Source organism: Lepidochelys kempii, chromosome 17 (genome assembly GCF_965140265.1).
Source record: "Lepidochelys kempii isolate rLepKem1 chromosome 17, rLepKem1.hap2, whole genome shotgun sequence".
Classification (NCBI taxonomy): Eukaryota; Metazoa; Chordata; order Testudines; family Cheloniidae; genus Lepidochelys; species Lepidochelys kempii.
In genome coordinates, this window is record NC_133272.1 from 18,007,147 (window position 1) to 18,032,860 (window position 25,714).

The window sequence follows — 25,714 nt, forward strand, 5'->3', positions numbered from 1 at the left end:
GCACTGAACACAGAAGCTATACTAGGGAGGGAAGAGAAAAGACAAGACAGGCTACTTACCTCCTTCTGAAGTAGATTCCATTCTGTCTCACTAACTAAGCGGTAACCACTAGGAGACACATAAGCACTTTCTACAACCTGTGTAACACTGGAGAGAAGAGAAGCAGTCTCTTCTTGCTCTGGTGTCATTGCTTTGATTGCTTTTTCCTGATCTTTGGTTAACATGAATCCACTTGGCATTTGCAGAGACCCAAGAGAGGCAGTATCAAAGTTTTCAGACACTGAATCTGCTCCAACTAGTGGTCCAAAATCAGATTCATCCAGATTCCCAGCAGATTTTGCTTTGTGGTTGTATCCTAAAGTTTTGGACTGTAAAGATCCTGATGTCCCCAGGCTGTCTGTAGACTGTGCTCTCCGAAGTCCGTCTTTAAACAGATCATTGTCTGATTTATTGAAAGATTCACCAGAAGATAATAGCAAGTCTGTGTCTAATGAATGGACTGATCCATGGGTGCTATTTAAATGTACCTGAAATTGAAAAAAGAGAAGGTAAGCCAAATTCCTGTCTTTGCACTGGAAGTTATAGCAAAACAAATTGAATACTGGGTGTCAAACATCTGACACGATAGCTACTGATTTAAATTAGCTTTGGGGAGAACATTTGTGACATCTGAAATTAAGAGTGAAAAATAAAGATTCAGAACCAAAATGGTATACGTGGCAACAGAGTTTCCCCAGCATTGTTTTGCTAACAGAGCTCCACTTCCCTAGGAAGTGCACCTCTCTGCCAGCTCACTTAGCAATGAAAAACAAGCTACACAACATAGTACCATATTTGTTATTTACAAAATTCTGTATATTAGTGAAAGCAAAATTCCACTGCCAGCTAGCACAAACATCTATTTCTAGAGCAAAACTGGGCTTGATATCAACATCACTAACATTAAAACAATTACTGTGAAATGATTATTAACTAAAGTCAACTGTATAATAACAGGTGTATGTTTTTTTTCCTTTGCTTGTAAAAAATGGTCTTATACAAAATATCCCTTTGTCCTCCTTGCTCAATATTTTTGTGAGATTTTAATTAAAGAACGTGCTTCTCCTCTTAAACTACTGCAACATATATAAATATATGCATGCATAAAATAAACTGGAAACCTGAATAAGGGTGGAATTAAATGTGTGCATGCACTGAGGATTCTAACATCTCTACAAACCACGTTAGCTTTATTCTCTGATCTACTCCTTAGAGTTGGGAGTCTGTGAATGTATTTTCTTAATCACAAAACCCAGAAGAATTACAATTTGATGATTTCTGCTTTTAATTTAGAGATGTAAAACAAATAGCATAGAAAATCAGAGTCTTACTATTTTTTTTCATCATTCAGTGTAAATTCTTCTAGATGTTCTTGGCATCTGTTCCAGAAATAGCTCTTTCTAGGATTGCCAGGTGGGCTGTGTAAATGGAGGAACTTGTTCCTTCTAACAGTCTGTAAAAGTCTGACTTTTGGTAGCATTCAGGGCTCAGTATAAAGTGTACCTATCTAAATCAGGTTTTTATTTAGTAACCCTTAAGGCAAAAGTACATGTGTGCGGATACAGAGCAGTAATTTTTCAGAATTGTCCATGGAGTGACTCTCATTCTTTCCTATTTTGAAAAACTGAACATAAGGCAATGTGTAAATAAACAGAACTAACCACGGTCATTTAATTCAAAATTCTGATTTTAAAAAAATCTGTATCTGAACAGAATTTGCAATATGTAAGCTTTAGCTTGAACGCAAATTTGAAATGAAGTTATTGATGGAAACTAAATAGCTTCTTAAATAAGATGGGCACAGTAGGCACTACTATTATGGAATAAAATATGCCATAGTATGAGTTATGTTGTAGAGACTCAAGTCCATGTGTTAGGCATGAAGTATTCTGCTCATGCTGTTAACATAAAACTAGGCAGGAATGGACAGGATGTAAATTTGGGTAATGTTATTACAACTATTGGAGGAAAACATTTTATCGCCACATTTTTAAAACACAAAATTAATCAGTAGTATTCTTAAAGTTGTAATGCAACTATGGTATGTATTTTTAAAACAAAGAATTTCTAAAAAACACCTGTGTATAAGGCTCAAATTCTGATCAATGACTTGTGCTCCATCTGGTTTTTTTCACGTCATTTTCTTCAGTAGCCATACAAGCTCAAGAGAAAAGTCTGTCTGACAGTAAACTGCATCCCTATATTCAAGTTTTTGGAAAACTTCTAACCAAGGGTTTTTTTTTAAACTGATCGATGTTTAAGAATATCTTTCTTTTAAATGTTTTTAAAAATTCCATTTTGAATAATCATCTAAGAGAGTAAAGCTAAAACACTTTAATCTGACTAATGACGTTATTGTTTACCCTTAGGTATTTTTTTCTGCAAGGACCCTTGCAATAGAGAAAACCTTCAATGCAATTTATGTTTCACACGTTTTAAAAAAAAATGTCTAATGCTGGCTTTTTTGCATGTATTGATTCATTATTTAAAGCTTGTCTAAGACTTCCTGAAAAATAGCAGTTTCCTTTTTTACATGTTACATTTTGTAGGAAATGCAACACAACACATGCTTAAAATGGATGGAGGATGATATGCCTAAAAGCATGCCTAAAGAGTTTACGCTGTAACCAAGAGGTGGAATTCTGTGTAGATTACATGTCATTTTAAAAAGATACAGAGAAGGTAATTAGGCTGATGCTACAGTTTGTGCACACAAGCAAATGATCCATGACTTGTAAAGCTTATTAAATGTTCCATAGAAGAGAGCTTACAGATGAAGTACATCAAATTGTGTGAATGACATGACTGATTTGTAGGAGTCATTACCTTCTATATATATCCAAGCAAACCATATTTTCTACTCAGAGCATAAAATACTTAAGATATTCCAGTAAGCATGATTGCTAATGCTAAATAAATGCATCTGTTCATTTTAAAAAAGAAAAAAAAAAAAAAAGCAGTATCAAATATTGTGTCCCAGGGAATTAAATTAAAAGAAAGTGTTCATAAACTGAATGTTCTTTTCACTGGTTCCCAGATTCTTGATTTGGGCACACAAATGCTGATGGCCTGCTGTACAGTGTATAAAATAAAGACTGTGAAAGCTAGCACACTTATTGAAAGATGTAAGATAAAGCTAAGTTTCAATGATTAGGTTACAGTTGATTTCTCAACTAATTTCCAAGGCACCATTACACTATTTGAAGAAACTGAAAAAAATCACTGACTCTTTTTCTTACTAAGCAGTCTCTTCTAGAACCCATGCCTTGTACCATCCAATAGAGAAATGCATTCAAGCCAGCATAGAAGGGGGAAAAGTAGATTAAGGACCTGCATTCAATTTTAGACAGACCAAGACAAGGAAATTCACATTTAAATTTTTTTATCCTTATCTCATCACATCAAACCTAAGCCTTACAAGTAATCTGAGAACAGTAATGCTCTCAAACCATGTGTGCACTGCAGTGTTTATTCATAACAATTTGGTTTAAGGCAAAGTGAATTTGAAAATTCTGTAGTTTTAAGTCAATTCTTTAAAGTATATAAGTTTATTTTAAATTATTTTAAAAACAAGTTTGTTAACAGCAAAAAGGGCTACTGAATTGCTGGTGTATTGCAATACTTCTGAGATAAAAAAAGTGCAAATCATCAAATACTACTGACAATTTAAAAAAGAAACATGATTTTGTGACTTCATTATGACAGCCCAGGGTGTTTTGCATGGCAGAAAGGTCTGGAACATCTGTCTGCATTTTAGACTAGTTTGGGATGCGTATTTTACATTTTGTACCTGGTTATCAAAACAGCAGGTTGTTAAACACTGTAAAGGTATATTAAAAACTCTGTCACTCTCTCAACATTCTCTGGCCTACATTCTCTCAAAGCATGTGCAAGGCCATGCAAAGTCCCAAATCCATTTTTCAGGGCTTACATATAAGCTTTTGTGGCATGGAACAAAGGTTTTTTTAAACATAAATTTGTCCCTACTAAGCTGCACACCCAAAAGATGAATGGTCAGTGAATCATTAGAGAGACTAAAGAAACACTTAAAGAAAAAAAATGCATTTCAACTAGCCTAGTTTTATAGTGTTTCTAAATTTCTGGTTGTATATTCAATTTTACTTGCTTTTCACAAATGAAAAGTTGAGGCAATTTCAAATATTATAATTTCACTCTACACAAAATATCCAGTAATAGTATAATTTACACAGTATATACCAAAAAATTGGTGATTGTTGTGAATGGTATTTCTCATCTTTGGCTGGTCTAACAGGGGCTACTTAATACTGGGATACCCAGCTCAAGAAGATGCAACAAAACTTCAATGCAGAGTCCTAGCTTCTGGATTGGATGTGTCAGCTTCCCTTTGGCTGCTAAACATATGGGAACAGATCCTCAACTTGGGAAAATTGTGGTAGCTCAACTGAAGTTAATGGAGCCACGACATTTTACACCAGCTGAAGATCTGTCCCAATGATTAGTTTGTGGCCAAAGACTAATTTGATTGACACAAAATTAGCATGAAATTCACCAGGTACCAGTTAGCATAGCAGAGAGAGGAAAATCTCACGTCATAATTTTGCTGGTTTTTAATGCAGGAGGCCTGAGACAGAGGGCGGTCAAAAGTACAGGTTCTGATGTACACTTTCTAATTTTAATAATGTAATACAGTTCTGTTATACTGAAAATACAAAGTTATAATTCTAAAAAGCTTATCCATTGGAAGAGTTGTAGTTCAGTATTTATTCCAACAAATGCTATTCAAAAATAGTCACCATTTAGTAGGAATTATAGCCAGCAGAGGATAAACAAATACATACTTATCAAGGGTGCTCACTGAACACCCTAGGAAACGCATACTGCGCAAAGTTGTTTAGAACTACTCATTTGTTTTACCTCTTCATTAAGGAACTGTGTAAGGGATTCTTCATGGGTTAGAGAGCATACTACTTTTGTTTCATCATCTGGATCTTGTTGTTTCTGTTTCTTCCCTTTGCTAAGTCGCTGCTGTTCATCATCTTCCTAGAAGCAAGTTGTAAACAAAAAAGCATTTAAACAGGATTCATTTCTGGCTTATTCCACAGGAATTTGGACTTGGTGGTCATCACATGAATCCCTTAATAAATCAAACTGCAGAGGGAAGGTAACTGGGAGGGAACTGATGGGAGAAAAACAAGTATAATTTTTACAAGAGAAGGCTTCTACTTTATCCCAGGGAGAGTTGCACCTCTCTCACTATTGGTTGCTGATTCATGGATCCATAGTGAGCTTTGTTCCAAAAGGAATTGTTTACTTACTTCCCTTTGTATGTCAACTACCATGAAAAAGGTAAAAACCCAAAACTGTTTAAGCTGGTTATCCTATGGAACTTGCTAGCAACATGCCTGTACACACTGAATGGTACCAACTCCATTAAAAAAAGCATGGAAATCAGAACAAAACTAGATGAAATTAACTGCCTTAGGAACACTGAAAAATGCAAAGAAACCATACAAGATGACAAACATCAAGGACATTTTTTTTTTTAAATTGTGACCTTGAAGCACACACAAAATCCTTAGCATAAGAAAATTTAACATTTCTTTCAAGTTGCACTTGCAACAAAGTTCTTTTAATTTATTCATGGTCCAATCACTGTTTAGAAAAAATAAAAGGCAGTCAAAACTTGCCATTCCAATTTCCTTGACACAGTCCTTGGATACTGGAGGTGACTTCCAAGCTTAATCTCTAGCCACTCTTAAATTTCCATGTAATGAACTTGGCGGCACTGCCATACAACTTTACCCCTATACTGGTATGTCAGTATTTATGTATCAGTTTTTCAGAAACTTAAACAGAACCTTTTAATAATTTCTTAGAAGGTATAACTAATATATTTTACAAAGCATAGCCTAAATTAAGAGCCAAAATGATGTGTTCTCCTGTCCAAAATTCGTATATTTAATAACTATTATACCATATTAGCTCAACAATGTCACACTATAAACAAAGTGAAGACACAAGAAACCTGATCCTTCTTTTTCAGTTCTTCAACTTGTCGGAGCTGTTCAGAGGTCAGAACGATTTCCATCCGTTGCATGTCCCTCATCAACAAACGCTGAGACTCCAAGAACTGGTCATTGGCCTTCTGCCAGGTATGTTTCAACTGGTTATGCTGTTGTCGCTCTTGGTCTAACAGATGGCAGACTATTCCGGAAGCAAAAAGAGTTATTCTTAAGTGGATTGTAAAGGTAGACCATTTTACTTTTTCTCTAAACAGTCTTATGAATTAAAGTAACTGTAAGGACTCTATGCAAAAAAAAAAGTTAATCTGTGTTTAATAATTGAAACATATGAGGTTTTCTTAAGTCCCAAGAGTTCATAGGGTTAGAGCAGAGGTGGGCAAACTATGGCCCGGGACCGTCCTGCCTGGCCTTTGAGCTCCTGGCCGAGGCGGCTATCCCCTGGTCCTTTCCCTGGTGTCCCCCCTCCCCTGCAGCCTCAGCTCGCCGTGCTGCCAGCGCTCTGGGCAGCCGGTCAGCACAGCTGCCAGTCCTGGTGCTCTGAGCGGCATGGTAAGGGGGAGAGGGTCCCAGGAGGGGGTGGTCAGGGGATAAGGAGCAAGGGGGGTTGGATGGGTCGGAGGTTCTGAGGGGGGCAGTCAGGGGGTGGGTAGTGGGAGGGGGCCAGGCTGTTTGGGGAGGCACAGCCTTCTCTACCCGGCCCTCCATACAGTTTCAGAACCCTGATGTGGCCCTCAGACCAAAAAGTTTGCCCACCCCTGGGTTAGAGGCATGAGTTACTGACAATAATATTCTTAACTAGGACACATTATTTCAATGCAAATGTGCATGTAGGCATACATCCTCCTCTCCCATTACTCATAAAACTCTGACATAAGAGTGTATGCTAATTAGAGATGGGATCATGTCCTTCTGTGTTTCAACAACGCTTGGCATACTGTGTTACTAGAAACACATATTACTATTACTAATAATTCTACCCAGGGATACCAGAAAAATCAGGATTACAATGACAGCAAAGGCTGTGATACCATCAGAACTTAGTACAAGTTCAACACGTTCTTTGGTGAAAATAAGTGGATCACCCTCTGAAAATATATGTAACAGGACTAGAATCATTTGTTGGGTAGAAACTTCAAATGCCTTAGTATTTAAAATATCTGGTCAGTAAGCCAAATTAAACCAAGAGAAAAAGTTTTGTCTACATTGTCTTCCAATTCTTTAGCATAGGCAAAAGTCAGACTGACTGCTGTTATGTAGTTACCTTCATGAAGTTCTTTCCGTAATTTCTCAGCATCTTCTTGCAAGACTGATTTCTGAGTATTCAGAACAGCCACATACATCTCCAAATCTGTCCGACATGACTTCTCAGCTTCCAGGTAATGGTTCAGTTCTTTAACCTGAGGAAGGTAAGTGAAAGGGGGGAACCCATACAAATTTAGGGTTACAATTATACAGATTTCGTTTTTGTTATATATATTACTGTACTGACTGTTGTGATTATGTGTAGCTGATGAGCTCAACTTTATTTATAGGAATAACAAATAACTGATGATCTATTGTGCAAGGACAATACATATTTAGATCATTATGTAAATTATTTCCTCATTTATGTTCACAGTACATAAGTATATAGGTTTCAGAGTAGCAGCTGTGTTAGTCTGTATCCGCAAAAAGAACAGGAGTACTTGTGGCACCTTAGAGATTAACACATTTATTAGCACATAAGCTTTTGTGGGCTACAGCCCACTTCATCGGCTACATAGAATGGAACATATAGTAAGATATACACACACACACACACACAGAGAGAAGGTGGAAGTTGCCATACAAACTGTAAGAGGCTAATTAATTAAGATGAGCTATTATCAGCAGGAGAAAAAAAAAACTTTTGTAGTGATAATCAAGATGGCCCATTTAGACAGTTTGACAAGAAGGTGTGAGGATACTTAACATAGGGAAATAGATTCAATATGTGTAATAACCCAGCCACTCCCAGTCTCTATCCAAACCCAAGTTAATGGTATCTAGTTTGCATATTAATTCAAGCTCAGCAGTTTCTCATTGGAGTTTGCATTCGGTCCCAAGGCCAAGCATTGTCCATAGCTACAGTTGTAGTGGCAAAGTTACCATCTGGCAATAATTCTTCCAGAACAGCTGAAATTCAAAAAAGGGGACAAGTTCTCTGAACGTATTTTGAAATAAAAATAACAATAGCTAAAAGGTTCTCGAGTAAAGAATAAAATGGTCAGACACAGATGAATATAATTTGTTGGGGAAGAGTCAACACGGTTTTTGTAAAGGGAAATCATGACTCACCAATCTACTAGAATTCTTTGAGGGGGTCAACAAGCATGCAGACAAGGGGGATCCAGTGAATACAGTGTACTTAGATTTTCAGAAAGCCTTTGACAAGGTCCCTCACCAAAGGCTCTTAAGTAAAGTAAATTGTCATGGGATAAGAGGGAAGGTCCTCTCATGGACTGGTAACTGGTTAAAAGATAGGAAACAAATGGTAGGAATAAATGGCCAGTTTGGAGAAAGATAAATAGTGGTGTCCCCCAGGGGTCTGTACTGGGGGCCCAGTCCTATTAAACATATTTATAAATGATCTGGAAAAAGGGGTAAACAGTGAATGGCAAAATTTGCAGATGATACAAAACTACTCAAGATAGTTAAGTCAAGTCCCAAGCAGACTGTAAGGAGCTACAAAAGGATCTCACAAAACTGGGTGACTGGGCAACAAAATGGCAGATGAAATTCAATGTTGATAAATGCAAAGGAATGCACATTGGAAAACATAATCCCAACTATACATATAGAATGATGGGGTCTAAATTAGCTGTTACCACTCAAGAAAGATCTTAGAGTCATTGTGGATAGTTCTCTGAAAACATCGCCCCTCATTCTCAGCACTGAGTGGCGATCAGCAGGTTATCTCAAGTGCTTATATACGAACACACAAAGCCTTGGAAACAAGCAGGGAGAACTGGAGGTCCTGGTGATGTCAAGGAATTATGACATGATTGGAATAACAGAGACTTGGTGGGATAACTCACATGACTGGAGTACTGTCATGGATGGTTATAAACTGTTCAGGAAGGACAGGCAGGGCAGAAAAGGTGGGGGAGTAGCACTGTATGTAAGGGAGCAGTATGACTGCTCAGAGCTCCGGTACGAAACTGCAGAAAAACCTGAGTGTCTCTGGATTAAGTTTAGAAGTGTGAGCAACAAGAGTGATGTAGTGGTGGGAGTCTGCTATAGACCACCGGACCAGGGGGATGAGACTTTCTTCCGGCAGCTCGCAGAAGCTACTAGATCGCACGCCCTGATTCTCATGGGTGACTTTAATTTTCCTGATATCTGCTGGGAGAGCAATACAGCGGTGCATAGACAATCCAGGAAGTTTTTGGAAAGCGTAGGGGACAATTTCCTGGTGCAAGTGCTAGAGGATCCAACTAGGGGGGGAGCTTTTCTTGACCTCACAAACCGGGAAGAATTAGTGGGGAAAGCAAAAGTGGATGGGAAACTGGGAGGCAGTGACCATGAGTTGGTTGAGTTCAGGATCCTGACACAGGGAAGAAAGGTAAGCAGCAGGATACGGACCCTGGACTTCAGGAAAGCAGACTTCAACTCCCTCAGGGAACAGATGGGTAGGATCCCCTGGGGGGACTAACATGAAGGGGAAAGGAGTCCAGGAGAGCTGGCTGTATTTCAAGGAATCCCTGTTGAGGTTACAGGGACAAACCATCCCGATGTGTCGAAAGAATAGTAAATATGGCAGGCGACCAGCTTGGCTTAACGGTGAAATCCTAGCAGATCTTAAACATAAAAAAGAAGCTTACAAGAAGTGGAAGGTTGGAAATATGACCAGGGAAGAGTATAAAAATATTGCTCGGGCATGTAGGAATGAAATCAGGAGGGCCAAATCGCACCTGGGGCTGCAGCTAGCGAGAGATGTCAAGAGTAACAAGAAGGGTTTCTTCAGGTATGTTGGCAACAAGAAGAAAGCCAAGGAAAGTGTGGGCCCCTTAATGAAGGAGGGAGGCAACCTAGTGACAGAGGATGTGGAAAAAGCTAATGTACTCAATGCTTTTTTTGCCTCTGTCTTCACGAACAAGGTCAGCTCCCAGACTGCTGCGCTGGGCATCACAACATGGGGAATAGATGGCCAGCCCTCTGTGGAGAAAGAGGTGGTTAGGGACTATTTAGAAAAGCTGGACGTGCGTAAGTCCATGGGGCCAGATGAGTTGCATCCGAGAGTGCTAAAGGAATTGGCGGCTGTGATTGCAGAGCCATTGGCCATTATCTTTGAAAACTCGTGGCGAACAGGGGAAGTCCCAGATGACTGGAAAAAGACTAATGTAGTGCCAATCTTTAAAAAAGGGAAGAAGGAGGATCCTGGGAACTACAGGCCAGTCAGCCTCACCTCAGTCCCTGGAAAAATCATGGAGCAGGTCCTCAAAGAATCAATCCTGAAGCACTTACATGAGAGGAAGGTGATCAGGAACAGTCAGCATGGATTCACCAAGGGAAGGCCATGCCTGACTAATCTAATCGCCTTCTGTGATGAGATTACTGGTTCTGTGGATGAAGGGAAAGCAGTGGATGTATTGTTTCTTGACTTTAGCAAAGCTTTTGACATGGTCTCCCACAGTATTCTTGTCAGCACGTTACAGAAGTATGGGCTGGATGAATGCACTATAAGGTGGGTAGAAAGTTGGCTAGGTTATCGGGCTCAACGGGTAGTGATCAATGGCTCCATGTCTAGTTGGAAGCCAGTGTCAAGTGGAGTGCCCCAGGGGTCGGTCCTGGGGCCGGTTTTGTTCAATATCTTCATAAATGATCTGGAGGATGGTGTGGATTGCACTCTCAGCAAATTTGCGGATGATACTAAACTGGAAAGAGTGGTAGATACGCTGGAGGGCAGGGATAGGATACAGAGGGACCTAGACAAATTGGAGGATTGGGCCAAAAGAAACCTGATGAGGTTCAATAAGGATAAGTGCAGGGTCCTGCACTTAGGACGGAAGAACCCAATGCACAGCTACAGACTAGGGACCGAATGGCTAGGCAGCAGTTCTGTGGAAAAGGACCTAGGGGTGACAGTGGACGAGAAGCTGGATGAGAGTCAGCGGTATGCCCTTGTTGCCAAGAAGGCCAATGGCATTTTGGGATGTATAAGTAGGGGCATAGCGAGCAGATCGAGGGACGTGATCGTCCCCCTCTATTCGACATTGGTGAGGCCTCATCTGGAGTACTGTGTCCAGTTTTGGGCCCCACACTACAAGAAAGATGTGAATAAATTGGAGAGAGTCCAGCGAAGGGCAACAAAAATGATTAGAGGTCTGGAACACATGACATATGAGGAGAGGCTGAGGGAACTGGGATTGTTTAGTCTGCAGAAGAGAAGAATGAGGGGGGATTTGATAGCTGCTTTCAACTACCTGGGAGGTGGTTCCAGAGAGGATGGTTCTAGACTATTCTCAGTGGTAGAAGAGGACAGGACAAGGAGTAATGGTCTCAAGTTGCAGTGGGGGAGGTTTAGGTTGGATATTAGGAAAAACTTTTTCACTAGGAGGGTGGTGAAACACTGGAATGCATTACCTAGGGAGGTGGTGGAATCTCCTTCCTTAGAAGTTTTTAAGGTCAGGCTTGACAAAGCCCCGGCTGGGATGATTTAATTGGGGATTGGTCCTGCTTTGAGCAGGGGGTTGGACTAGATGACCTCCTGAGGTCCCTTCCAACCCTGATATTCTACGATTCTATGAATGTCCAGCAGCAGTCATAAAAGAGAACAGAATGTTGGGAATCATTAAGAAAGGCATAGATAATAAGACAGAAAATATCATATTGCCTCTATATAAATCCATGCTACACCCACATCTTGAATACTGCATGCAGATGTGGTCATCCCATCTCAAAAAAATTGGAATTGGAAAAGGTTCAGAAAAGGGCAACAAAAATTATTAGGGGTATGGAATGTCTTCCATAGAAGGAGTGATTAAGAAGACTGGGACTTTTCAGCTTGAAAAAGAAATGACTAAGGGAGGGAGATATGACAGAGGTCTATAAAATCATAACTGGTGTGGAGAAAGTAAATAAGGAAGTGTTATTTACTCCTCCTCATAACACAAGAACTAGGGGTCACCAAATAAAAATTAACAGGGCAGCAGGTTTAAAACAAACAAAAGGAAGTATTTTTTCACACAATGCCCAGTCAACCTGTGGAACTCCTTGCCAGAGGATGTTGTGAAGGACGAGACTATAACAGGGTTCAAAAAAGAACTAGATAAGTTCATGGAAGATAGGTCCATCAATGGCTATTAGCCAGGATGGGCAGAGATGATGCCCCATGCCTCTGTTTACCAGAATCATAGAATCATAGAATATCAGGGTTGGAAAGGACCTCAGGAAGTCATCTAGTCCAACCCCCTGCTCAAAAGCAGGATCCATCCCCAATTAAATCAGAAGCTGGGAATGGGCGACAGGGGATAGATCACTTGATGATTACCTGTTCTGTTCATTCCCTCTGGGGCACTTGCCATTGGCCACTGTCGGAAGACAGGGTACTGGGCTAGACGGACCTTTGGTCTGACCTAGTATTGCCCTTCTTATGTTCTCTGCTATGGCATATGAGAAGGGTCTCATGGTCACTTAGTCTGTGCCTCCAGACCCATCCCACAACCTACAAAATAGGGAAAAATTTGTATTTCCCTAACTCACAGGACGTGTTATATTAATATAGGTGGAATATATGGGTCAAAGGTGTTAATATAACCCAGTCATTTTTTAACATTAAACAGTGTTAAGCAAGGTTCCGGGTCTGGTATACAGTTTGCTTAGTACCATGACATATACACTATTAAAATAATAAATTATTACAACTGGAGTTTAAATTCTTCAGGATTTGCAAGGCAAGCAGATACCAAGGGTGGGACCATATGTAAAAAGTACCTAAGAATGGCAGGCAATGAACTAAGCAGTCATAATTCTTTGATTTCTTATGAAAACTATAGCATCCTAACATAACATGAAATCAAAAGCTACCAGACAACTCTGGAGGGGCTCCCAGGAGCTTACCCCTACCGTCCACAACATTAGAGGTAACATCATGACATGACATGGAAGTTGTGACAGATGGCCAGAAGTACAGTTCCAAGATCATCTTCTTGCTGCAACATACCATAAATGTTGGGACCACATTCTCTCACAATAGGATGCAAATAACTCCCACTGACTTTGGTACGGGTTACTCATTCTGTGGGGTGGGAAATAGAACCCCTAGAAGATTGACATGGGGAGGGGTAGAAAAACAGGAGACAGAGATTGCTCTCACTGATTGACCCCTGCTTGAAAAGCATTCAAATTTGGGAAAACTGCTGTGTTAGCTCCCAGATAGATTTGAGGGCCTTCAACAGGCCAAAAAACCAAAACCAAACAATCACTCGTTATATACCATCTGCCAAGGCTCAGGCCAACCTAGAGCCTAAATAATACTTTGTACTTTATGAACAACAGAAATAGTTGAAATTGAAACTAAAACTTCAACATATTTGTGAGGCAGGTAAATGGAGTCAAGGGATCAAAGAGTCAAAGAAGTATGTCTGGCAAGGACTTACTCTGCTAGGCAAGACAAACTGCAATCCTTCCTGATGGTGCAAGAAGGATGACTGAAACATCCAATACGAGAACTTAAGGTAGACAAAATGATGGAGCTGAACGTCGGCATTAATGGTGTCAACTATCACCTCTTTTGGTGGGAAATACTTTACAAAATGAAGCCCATCATAAAAAAAAAAACAGTTACAAGTTTTACAAAATTCAGGTTCGTGTACCTATTTTGTGGGTATCCCACTGATTCCTGTAACACTGATGAAGCTGCTACCAAAATTGCTCATCCTGAACAATGTAGATGATCAATTGTGTTTAGACAGAAGCTACTGAATACTTGTAAGAGAACAGGATGAAAAGAATAACTCCAGATGCTACTATCATAATCTTTATGAAGGAAGTCCTGACTATCTTGGAAAACAAGAATTTATAAGAGGGAGAGGAATGGATTCACATTTCCCCTGACTTCAGTCTAGCAATGCAAATCAAATGTGAGGCTCTAAGGGAAAAAGCAGAATCTTATGCCCAGACAAAATCTGGGCTATGAAAAAAAAATCATTTTCTGGATACGAAGCCTGTAAACTGGAAAGAATCCGTGAGGAACATGAGGAAGAGAAACACAAATCACTGATGAGTATGGTCTCCCAGTCAGACTGGTGTGCTTTTTCCCCCTCTTCAAGAAAAAAAAGATGTATATTGTTCTGTATTTGAGGGACATCCATTATCCTTTTAAATGAATATATACTGTAAGTTTGCAAGGCAGGCTAATACTTTACTTACCTTTCTTGTAGCTCCTGAATACTCTGGATCTTTTGGGAATTTCAGTATATTTGATTTCTAAGATGGAAAAACAAATGCTTCAATTGCCACTTTCCCCTCCCCATAAACAGTAGACAAAATGCAGCTAATCTGTGGCAATATAGTGCTCATTTCTTTATTCCCTTTGTTTGATTTTTTTTTTTTTTTTTTTTTTAAGAAAGTTGGGTTAAACAGTCTTCTAGCCTAACGGATGGAGCAAAAATTCTGGATACGTAAAACTTTATAGAAAAAATGCTAGGAGTTGCTGCGAAGAGATCAATGTAAGATGTAAAAAAAATTCTGCAGATAATGCCTTACTTTTATATATAGGATAAGAAAGTAAATCTAGCAACCTCTGGAGGGGAAGTCCTAGTTCTAGAAGATTAAAAACACTACCGAATACAAAACTTCCTTTGTGGCTTTAAATGGCCTATAATGTAGTGACACCTAATTGCTTGAGAGGACAGACTATATCCACCTGTATGGAGCTTAATTACTGATATTTCTGATAATCTAAACTACATGAGCTCAGGTTTAAGCATGAATATTTTTTACATGTTATCAGATCCTCAAAATAGAAACACAAATTAATATGTATAGTCTAGAATATTTTATTTGCAAGACAAGGGTATTGTGCATTTCCCACTTCACATTACATCCTTATTTGTGTATCTGCCACAAAGTTTGCAATCAATTGTGTGTATCAATAAAACAGCCATAATGGAAGATGCACATTCTCTCTGCAGCTATAGAGTAAAATTTCACCTCACCTTTGAAGCCTCCAGTTCTTTTATCTTTTCTTCAGCTTCTGTTAGTTTTTCCTTTAAAACTGCAATCTCTTTCTCCATAGGCATCACGACTGAACGAAGCTTCTCAGCATCCTCTTGGGCCTGAAATCAGTTCGTAATGTGTTATGCAACATATTACTTTGCAACAAAAACAAACAGTCTTCTTCCACAAGAGAAATGAACAAAACCAATACGCCAAAAATCAAACCACACTTCTGTTTACAATACTTGTTATATAACTATATATTTAGCTAGTCCCAAGTGTTCTCTAGGACAAAATACAATTTATCCCATTTGTTGAAAGCAATGTAATTGTACATCCATGGATGAATTTGGCCATGTGTCTGCTTTTACAGGAGAAAGCTAGTACATCTTTCCCCTGCCTAACTAGAATGATCATAAGTTTTAAAACGTGTACATAGAGTTATTCTGTATTTAAAAAGCATAGCCTTTTCACCAAGATGATGCTAGGTAGAATACAGAGAGAAAGAGAGATCATGCAATTGCAACACAAAGTTAGTTACTGACTATTGGTTTACTGACTCTTGAAGTTCAAAAGGCACAGGTAACATATAGTAATACCGTATAACTGTTTCATGGGCTTGGGAAGGCTACTTTTAGATTTCAAGAATTATTGATAAAACATCAAGCAATTTTCAGTGTTACCACACTACGTATTTCAAAATTGTACAAAACAAAGCTGTCAAAAACATGGCTTTTTTTCAGTTAGTGCTGAAAAAGTTAAAAAATTGGATGAGAGGATGAGAAAAGACTCATGAGAAAGCAGAAAGAAGAGGAAAAAGAGAGCCAGGTAAAAAAATAGTAAGAATTAAAATAGGACAATGCAGTAAGTACTCAAATTCAGAAGTATGTAGGTTGGAAGCTGGCCTTGATATCCCAACATCTTATGTGCCCCGACATTCTTTCAAGTGCGTACTGGAGCTTTTCCAAGTTACAAAGTGACTGCTCCAGCAGAATCAGCAGCAATTATACAATGGAATTCTTCAGACTCAAAAATTCATAAGTAACAATATAGAGTTATTGTTTAAGCTACAAAAAAGGAAAAAAAAATCTAGATGCACCATTTATTTTGGTTTCAGAGTAACAGCCGTGTTAGTCTGTATTCGCAAAAAGAAAAGGAGTACTTGTGGCACCTTAGAGACTAACCAATTTATTAGAGCATAAGCTTTCGTGAGCTACAGCTCACTTCATCAGCTGTAGCTCACGAAAGCTTATGTTCTAATAAATTGGTTAGTCTCTAAGGTGCCACAAGTACTCCTTTTCATTTATTTTGGGTTTCTGTTTATGGATTGGAGGGTTGGAACCTCATTTTTTCCTCTAGCTTCTGTTGGAGGCGGTTGGCATAAGGATAAATGAAAACTGCACTTCAAAAGAAAAGCTTCAAAGAGAACATTTTATGTAGCAGTAGATGCCAAGGCAGCACTACCATGGACGAAATTCCTGTTTTCTGGTCCATTTGTTGACAAACACTTGTTCTGAACACAACTGCAAGTTATAAAAATAGCGAATGAAATATCCTAATTTTTTAAAATATGTTTTGGCATGTTCTCTTTTGAAAGAAAATTCCAATTTCTTCAGGCTTCACTCATTTCTAATGCACCTCGCCACTGCCATTTCTGCCGGTCTAAAACAGACTAAAACAACCAAAAAAAACCCCCAAAAACCTGCAAGAATGAGAAACCACCCCCACAAAAACATAGTAAATTCACTGCCTATAAGGAGAAACTAGCAATATGTAGCAGATATGCCTCACCGGCACCCAGTCAGCCTAGCAATAAAGTTCCTCAAACACCAGGAGCAGGAGTTGAAACTCCAAAGTTTCAATGAATAAAGTTGCTGAACATTTCTCTCAATTGTACTGTTCAGTGGATCTGAAACCCTCATAGCTGCTCACTATGGCCTATATTAAGAGACAATCTATATTTTTTCAGGACTTTAATAAGTTCTTTAACATCTCTTTTCCAAATACTACTAGCATATCCAACAGCCTTTCATTACAAGTTTTAATTTCTCATGGCTGAGTCCTGAACACAAAGTAAAGGACAATTTTAATCTCTGCTAATGTACCTGATGAGTTCAGTGGAAGAGAAAGGGAGGTCAGCAAAGGTAAAACTGGACTGTTCAGCAGCAATCAAGTGGAAAGATGGAAAGTGATATAAATTTCAATGGGATTGATTTTGCTAGAGTTTTTCCCTTCTCTGTGGTTAGAAGCAAGCATTTAGGCTCAGATTTAAAGTGTGCGTAAGATACATATAAAGGTCAGTTCAACACTAACACTGAGTTGTGCATTCCAGGATCGTCTAACCTGCTTGGTCATTGGTCTTCTTGTCAATCTCACATCTGCAACTACTATAAACGGAGGCAAAGCCTAATCCTGGGTGTTCTAGAGAAAGTTGAAGGTCCTACTTAATTCTTATTAAAAATACAGTACCTAACCTGTGGAAGAAGTTTGCTCTCAGGGATTACATTCTGTTCTTCTGCATTTATTAGACACCACAAGAAAGAATGCTTTGCAAGGCTCATACAAGTAGAACTTCACAGAGTTTAAGGCCTGAAGGGACCATTAGATCATCTAGTCTGACCTTCCGTACAAAACAGGTCATTAAATTTCACCCAACTATCTTTGTATTGAGCCCAATAACTTGTGCTGCTACAGCAAATCAGTCTTGATTTGAGGACATGGAGACATGAAAAATCCACCATTTCCCTTGACAGTTTGTTAAAAATTTGTGCCTAATTTCTAACGTGAATTTCACTTCAGCTTCCAACCACTGGTTTTTATTATACTTTTCTCCGCTAGACTGAAGAACCCATTAGTACCTGGTATCTTCTCCCCAAAGGAGTATTTTTAAACTGTAATCAAGCCACCACTCGATCTTCATTTTGGTAAGCTGAACAGACTGAGCTCTTTAAGTCTCCCACTACCAGGCATTCTTTCCAGCCCTTGAATCATTGTGGTTTTTTTCTCGACCATCTCAAATTTTTCAACATCTTTTAAAAAGTGTGGATATCAGAACTGGATACAGTATTCCAATATTGGTCTCATCAATGCCATAGACATATGTATATGCCACAGCATTGCACTAGGATCTCACGTTCAGTTGCCATGACACCCAATTTCTTTCCAGAGTGTCTGCTTTCCAGGATACAGTCTACCATTCTCTCTAGGTAAGGCCTACATTCCTTGTTCCTGATTAATAACTTTGCATGTGGCTGTATAAACACATTTTATTTGAATGGGTCCAGTTTACCAAGTGATCCATGTTGTTCTGTATGACTGTTCCATCTTCATCATTATCATTCCACCAATCTTTATCTTTATTTATTTTACCAGCAATGATTTTACACTGACTTCCAGATCACTGATGAAACGTTGGGCCTAGTTCTGATTTTACACATAATGTAAAATAATGGAAAGGCTGATATGGGATTCAGTTAATTTAAAAAAAATTAAGGGTGGAATATAATTAATACCAGTGAAGTTTGTTGGAATGGTCCTTTGTTTGTCCACACTGAATATAAACCACAGTCATGATCACGGGTACTTAGGCAACCATGAATTTACAGTTCAGTGATGGATTCATCTTTATCTGTCATAATGAGGTCCAAACCAGAGTTACCTCATGTTGGTGCAATGCGTGTGTGTTAGAAAATGTATACTTTTTAGAAACTCTAATTATGTTTCACTACTAACTGTATGAGACTTCCAGCATGTCTCCAAAACGGAAGTCCCCCATACCACCACAAATTTTTCTTTCCACACATTACAGACAAATTCTGAAGGAGTAACCCATCTTGTTCTCCAGTTTGATTCGGTGGTCTGTAGCAGATCCCCACCAGCGTCCCCTACGGGGTTTTATTAGTTAGCACTTTGATCCCTATGCATTCATAATCCTATGGTTCTGAGTTAGTAATGACTCAGAAACAGGTAACAGTGTCTCTAATGTAGAGTACCAAGCCCTCAATTTTTTTTTTAAATCCACTCTATCCTTCCTACCCACATTATAACAAGTGACCCCGAACTGAGCACCGCTACTGAAAATCTCCGATCTGTGGTGCAGGGACACACCGACACCTGAAGTGGAGCACCCAAAGGGACACACATCTAGAAGAATCCTCGTGACAACATAAGGTGAGTAACTTCCTCTTTTGAACATTTTAATCATGCACGTTATCCCAGCAGGTTTCGGTAATGTAAATTACATCAAAATTTCTTCATGATAATTTTTGAATTCCCATGCTTGTTACTCAGACTCTTAGTGCTGGTATATAAGCAACTGAAAAATTTCTTCTCTTCACATTCTTTGCCACATCCGTTCAATTTATCTGCAACACGCCGAGTTTGAATCACACCAACTGTACTTCAGATGCTGAATAAGCAAGGTGAGATGATAATCTTAGGAAAAAAGACCCTGTGGTGAAATCTCCCACTCACTTAAATGGTCCCAAAATTTCACCCCAGGCTTTTTATGCAAGTCTATTTAAGAGAAGAAAAATAATGAACCCTTCCAAATTTCTGACAGTGTGAATTATTTCTAATACTCCCCCCCCCCCGAAAAAAAAGTTTTCCCATCAGATATCACTACTTTTTTTTAAAAAAGAGAAAAGTTTGAAAGACCTCACACAAACAAAAGGGAATAGGAAAATATATCTGTGTTTACCTGAAAATTTCCTTTAGAGTAATGAAGTCCACAGATCCATTGCAATTGGCACTTAAACCTATTTACAGCTTGGGGCAGAAGACCTGTCAGGCACTGGCAGCAGGGGAATGCCCCACTTTCTGAAATTCCCTCCAGCTGAGAACTTCCACAGCAAAGTTCACACATATTTACGTTTCTACATTACAGACTGTGTTAACTATACTTTGAAGGGGTGGGGAAGAAAACAACTTCCTCTACTGCAAAGCATGGTAAATGCTACTCCTTGGATGTCAATTTCCATCTCTATTCTAGATGACTGCTTATCTCCAAAGTGAGCTGGATCCGTGGATCCTATTTATAGTAAGGAAAATTTTCAGGTAAGCACAGATTTTTCCCATTCTTCTTTAAGCTAAAGTCTTCAGAACCATTACAAGAGGATTTTCATAGTAGTGTGCCCCAAGCATGGGAAGCAGGATTATCCTTTAAATATGGACATCCAAAAGGAAGTAGAATATCTTCTCCATCCCTGCCTGGGCACAAAGGCATGGAGAAGACCCTCTGCCAAAAGAAAGTAAGTGCTACTGGATAAATTTAGATGACCCATAGGCAGAATTTGGTTAACTTATGGCCATCCAAGACATCTCAATAGGGGAGACATGACTACTCTGCCATGAGATTTTTCAGAGCTCCTAAGGACTGGTCTTGAATATTTAACCAGAATATTTCTTGAATTTACGTAGGGAATGAATGCCTACGTGTCTTAATTCAAAGTAGAATACTGGGGCCCATTAGTGAGGGCTCACAACTTCAAATTAAAACAAAACAAAAAGCTTAACTGATTGGAGATAGTAGCTATTGGGAGGCCTGTTCTAATGCATAGGAAGAATGACAATACTTCCCACAAGAGTTTAATCTGTGTAGCACTCTAAGGAGCAGAATGAGATTCCCAGGTTGTGCTTTAGGGCCTGAAAAATGGTTGGAATTTGGTTCATGCCCTATGGAAGTGTTTAATGATGTGATCTGTACAAAATTTGTGTTTCTTGAACATGCTGAGAATTTATATTACAGAGACTTGACCACAACAAAGCCCTCCTGGAGAACTCCAGGCTATGTTTCACTGGTTTTACGTTGCAGTTAAAACTATGGACTTTACACGAGACAGTTGAATAAGTTATATCATTTGACTGCTTTTTGGGGGTTCATGAGAATAATATTAACTTCATCCAAGAATTAATTTTAAAACCTATCTGATCCTGGTTTGAAGATTTGACTCACAATAGAAGACCTCTGTGAGAAAAAGACAACAAAAGATCTAATTCTAGGTTAACCTAGTCTGAGTACCATAACCACTTTGGCCAGAAAGGCAAAGAGTATCACCACTGCTCGCTCATTCCTATCTTTTGTACTGTCTGGGAAGCGGTGAAAAAGGTGGGCAGACATAGCAGGGACTTTTGCCAGTTTTGATATGCGTCATTCACTGCCTTACATCCTAGGTCCTGACATTGCAGGACATTTTATTTACTGTTTCCAGAAGACAGAAGAGGTTGATCATAAGCCTACCAAACTGACTTGTGAGGGAATGAGATATTTCTGGGTGTAGGAGCCACACTACTAACCTGACTTTTGCAATGTAAGTCTTGGTCTTCATCTCCCCATTGGTGGGCACTTCATACAGAGAGAGGAAACTTTGCTCCACACAGGAAAAAAGGATTTCTCTCTGGGATAGGACTGATTGTGTTCTACTCAGTTATTATGAAAATCTTATCAGACATGTTGATTGACTCAACCAGAACAGGTCTGCTATCCAGGGAAGCAGCAGTGGTCCAAATGAATCATTACATTCCAGCTGGTGGACGCTATGCTCTTTTTCTGGCACCATTCCCTGAACTAAATTAGGAAAATCCCTAAAACAAACCAGCTGTGGGAGCAGAAAATATACCATCAGAGCTACTTCTCTGACAGCGAATGAAAGAGGATGAGGTGTGGAAGGCGATACGCAGGATTACTGGATAATACATACTCTAGACCATTAAAGCATGCCTATGTCGGAGATCAGAATTCCCAAAAGGCTCCAGTAAGATTTAGATTTTTCTTTCAGAGATACCACTTGTTTTATATTAGGGCAATCATCTTCTGTTAACATTCTTCTGAGATAAAACCTTGTGTACTTGATTCATCCTCCACCCAGGCCAATGACCGACTTCCCTAGTACCATGTGTCTGTGTTTGTCCTGAATCCATGATATTTCAGGTTTCAGAGTAGCAGCCGTGTTAGTCTGTATTCGCAAAAAGAAAAGGAGTACTTGTGGCACCTTAGAGACTAACCAATTTATTTGAGCATAAGCTTTCGTGAGCTACAGCTCACTTCATCGGATGCATAAAAGTGGAAAATGCAGTGAGGATATTTTTATACACACAGACCATGAAAAAAATGGGTGTTTATCACTTCAGAAGGTTTTCTCTTCCCCCACCCCACTCTCCTGCTGGTAATAGCCTATCTAAAGGTTTCAGAGTAGCAGCCGTGTTAGTCTGTATTCGCAAAAAGAAAAGGAGTACTTGTGGCACCTTAGAGACTAACCAATTTATTTGAGCATGCTCAAATAAATTGGTTAGTCTCTAAGGTGCCACAAGTACTCCTTTTCTTTTAGCCTATCTAAAGTGATCACTCTCAGTGATGCCATTTTTCCTCATCTCTGCTTGCTTTAAACATAAAACTGCTATCAACGGAGGAAAAATATTACCGTCTGACTCTCACAGGCATTCAAAGTAAGGATAAAGTGGCAGATTTCCTGTTATGCAAATCTTATATTTGATTTAGAAAAGAGTAACTAATACGATAGGCAATGCTATTTAAAACAAGATTAATCTAATCTTTAAAAGACACCTTGAAGTCTGGCACCTTTGGTCATTCCCAGCAGAGGTTTATAGAATATATTTTAAGATTCCAAATCACTGATGTATGACAAAGACTAAATCTATTTATTATCTGAAACAATATATTTGAAAAAACAAAACAGTTCTGAGTTTACTTATTGGACTACAGTTTTTTGTGAAGATTTCCACAGAATCTAATGCAAGGACTCCCCCATATCTTAAAATTCCCCAAGCAGATTTCCAGTAGTCCCAGTTGCAAGTTCAGGGCTGAGAATAAAATAGTAATACTTTGCATGAACGACTGCAGAATCAGGTTTTATTGACTTCAATGGGAACAAATAAGTAAGTGTTTGCAGGACTAGGCCTTACTGCTCTTTCTAAAGTATATCTAATTACTCTGAAACAGTAGAAACATTTTCATTAACAGCGGTCTACTACCTCACTTTACATTTAGAGATTTATTTCAGCATACCTTTTTCATTTCATTTTCTAGATTTTCCTCTTCTTGACCTTCAGATAGCCTCCTTCTCAACTCTGCTATTTCCCTTTCAACGTTTTCCCGGTATTGGCCCCACTGAGCTCGCTCTTGCTCCAGCCTGTGATGAAACTGGAGCTCATAGTCACGAACAGTTTCTACGAAGCAATGTTACAGAAACTTTCATTATCAGTGTAAGTTATAAAGTGTAAGACAACAAATTATGCAGTTTCTAAGAAAGTCTTTATCTTACATTCAGAATTTAGAATGTTTGTGCAAAGCTTGCTGTTTGCATTGTGCAATCCTTTCAATTCTATGTGACATTCAAGGCTATATCTTTTTCATTTTTTGTCTTCTCCCTGTTCCCCAGTACCTGTATTATAGATACAACCCTTCTGGCTGAGGACTGTCTGAAACTCCACTTACAGGACTGGCCAAAAGCATCACTATGGAGTGATTCAAATGATTCTCTCCCCCCCCACAGAGGCTGAGCACTCTGTCTTTGCAGTATTGCAACCTCATGAAGAGCAGGGAGATCTAGAAATAAGCTACATCTTGTACATGTATCTTGAGATATGTCACGTTATAGACTTGACTTTGTCCTCAGAGCGTGTTAGATTCCATTCCCGGAAATGTTTACAGGGACACAAAAACATGAATCAACAGAACTTCTGAATCTTTGCAGATCATACAGGATTCTGCTAGTGAAAGAAAAAAATCAGTAAAACTACAGAATTTTTACCACTATTTAAACAGGTCTACAGGCAACTTCCTATCATCCTAAAATTTAATATAGAATTCAGGATTTTGTTTTTGGCTTTTTGTTTTTGTTTTTAAATAAAATAAGTAAACTGTCCATATTTTAAAAGGATCTCTATTCTGAGAAAAAAAAAAGTCCGACGATCTTCTAAAACAAAATTATCACGTAAAGAAAAATTTTACAAGATATATCTATTTTAAAATAACTAACTATTTAAGGGCCTCTAAACTGGGCACAAGCAATCCAAGACAGCAACGGTAGTATTTAGTTTGCCCTATGACATGCTATATGCTTCTGTAGTTTGCATTGGAGACCTGTCATACCTTTTAGTTGATCACATTGAACAAAGAACTAACCACAACTGCAATGAACTGCACCTTGCCAAGAAAGCTACCAGTAACTCAACAGATCCAAGGGAACTAAAATTTAGTCTCTATTAACATCACTAATTTAAATAGCCTCCTATATTCATGCCAAGAGTCACATTGCTCAAATATGCTATTTCTATTTTGATTTACAAAATCTACCCACAGCAATCTAAACACTATGCAAATAACCAAAATTCCCTTAAATAAAAGGAACAACAAAAATTACTTCCACATCCCCAAAACACAGAAAAGACTAAACCTTCTCAGGTAACTCTGCTTGTCTATTTAGACTGTAAATTATTCAAAGCAGGTAATATCTGTATGTATGGCACCTAACACAATGGAGCCTTGATCTTGGTTGGGATTCTAGGGTCTTCTATAATAGTCTAGTTCAGTGTTCTCAACCTTTCCAAACTATTGTGCCCCTTTCGAGAGTCTGATTTGTCTTGAGTACCCCAAGTTTCACCTCACTTGAAAACTACTTGCTTACAAAATCAGACATAAAAATACAGTTTGACACTTGAGCCTGTGTTTCACTTGTGAGCCCTGTCTAAACCCCAAGCCCCACTCCCCAAGGCTGAAGCACGTAACTTAGCTTCTCAGGGCCCATTGTGGTGTGGGGGCCCAGGCAACTGCCCTGCTTGCTACCCCCTAACACCGGTCCTGCATTTGCAACACACCTAAACCCGCTGCAACCCCCAGGTTGAGAAATACCCATCTAGATGAGATGAGTACCCCTGGAATATCTCTGCATACTTTCAGGGGTAACTGTACCCCTGGTTGAGAACCACTGGTCTAGTTCTGTTATTTGTGTATTAACAAGCCAAATTATGTTTACTTGCCAACTGTGACAAGGTGTATCGATCCTCTCTGCTCCCTATAGCAGGCATTGGAGCCCTGACACTCTCTGCTCAGGGAAAGTCCACTCAGACCACGCTACCAACAAGACAGTCCTCCACAGGCCTGCAGGAAATACTGATCAATCAAGAGCCAGCAGTCCAGTTAAGAAGGCTTGCCTACTTGTCATCAGTGGCAGAACTGGGGAAGACTGGAAGAGAGGAAAAGCTTCTCAGTGTTAACCCAGGAGGTCAGGGCCTTGCCTTCAAGTGCTACAACAAAGTGCTTGCATGTGAGGTTTTCTTTCTTTAATTAAAGGCACAGAGAGCCAAATCCTTTGTTTGTTATTTCACTGTTGAAAGATTATGCCAAGCTTACTGCATGGGTACCCTGGTCTAGGCAGGCAGCCACAACGTTCAGACTAAAGTAGTGAATGCCTACTGCACCAGACTGATCCTACGAGGCGGTGTTGCAGAGCAGCCCCACCTGCCACACCAAA

General features: G+C 39.2%; 1 protein-coding gene across 6 annotated transcripts in view; it reads right to left on the minus strand.

Moving 5' to 3' along the window:
• Window positions 1-25,714, minus strand: part of RABEP1 (rabaptin, RAB GTPase binding effector protein 1) — a 79,232-nt gene that overhangs the window by 23,850 nt on the left and 29,668 nt on the right. For 4 of the 6 annotated variants that reach the window (XR_012155390.1, XM_073315425.1, XM_073315424.1 and 1 more), the window contains 7 exons: window positions 23,248-23,408; window positions 15,224-15,343; window positions 14,436-14,492; window positions 7,306-7,441; window positions 6,047-6,225; window positions 4,936-5,061; window positions 60-527 (listed from right to left, as the gene is read on the minus strand). Coding sequence is in view for 4 of the 6 variants with exons in the window: in XM_073315425.1 (XP_073171526.1) it covers window positions 60-527; window positions 4,936-5,061; window positions 6,047-6,225; window positions 7,306-7,441; window positions 14,436-14,492; window positions 15,224-15,343; window positions 23,248-23,408 (1,247 nt within the window). In the remaining 2 variants the exon portion in view is untranslated. Of the gene's footprint in view, window positions 1-59; window positions 528-1,370; window positions 1,664-4,935; window positions 5,062-6,046; window positions 6,226-7,305; window positions 7,442-14,435; window positions 14,493-15,223; window positions 15,344-23,247; window positions 23,409-25,714 lie in introns of those variants that run through there. The other 2 variants (XR_012155391.1, XM_073315423.1) reach the window with 2 other exon arrangements.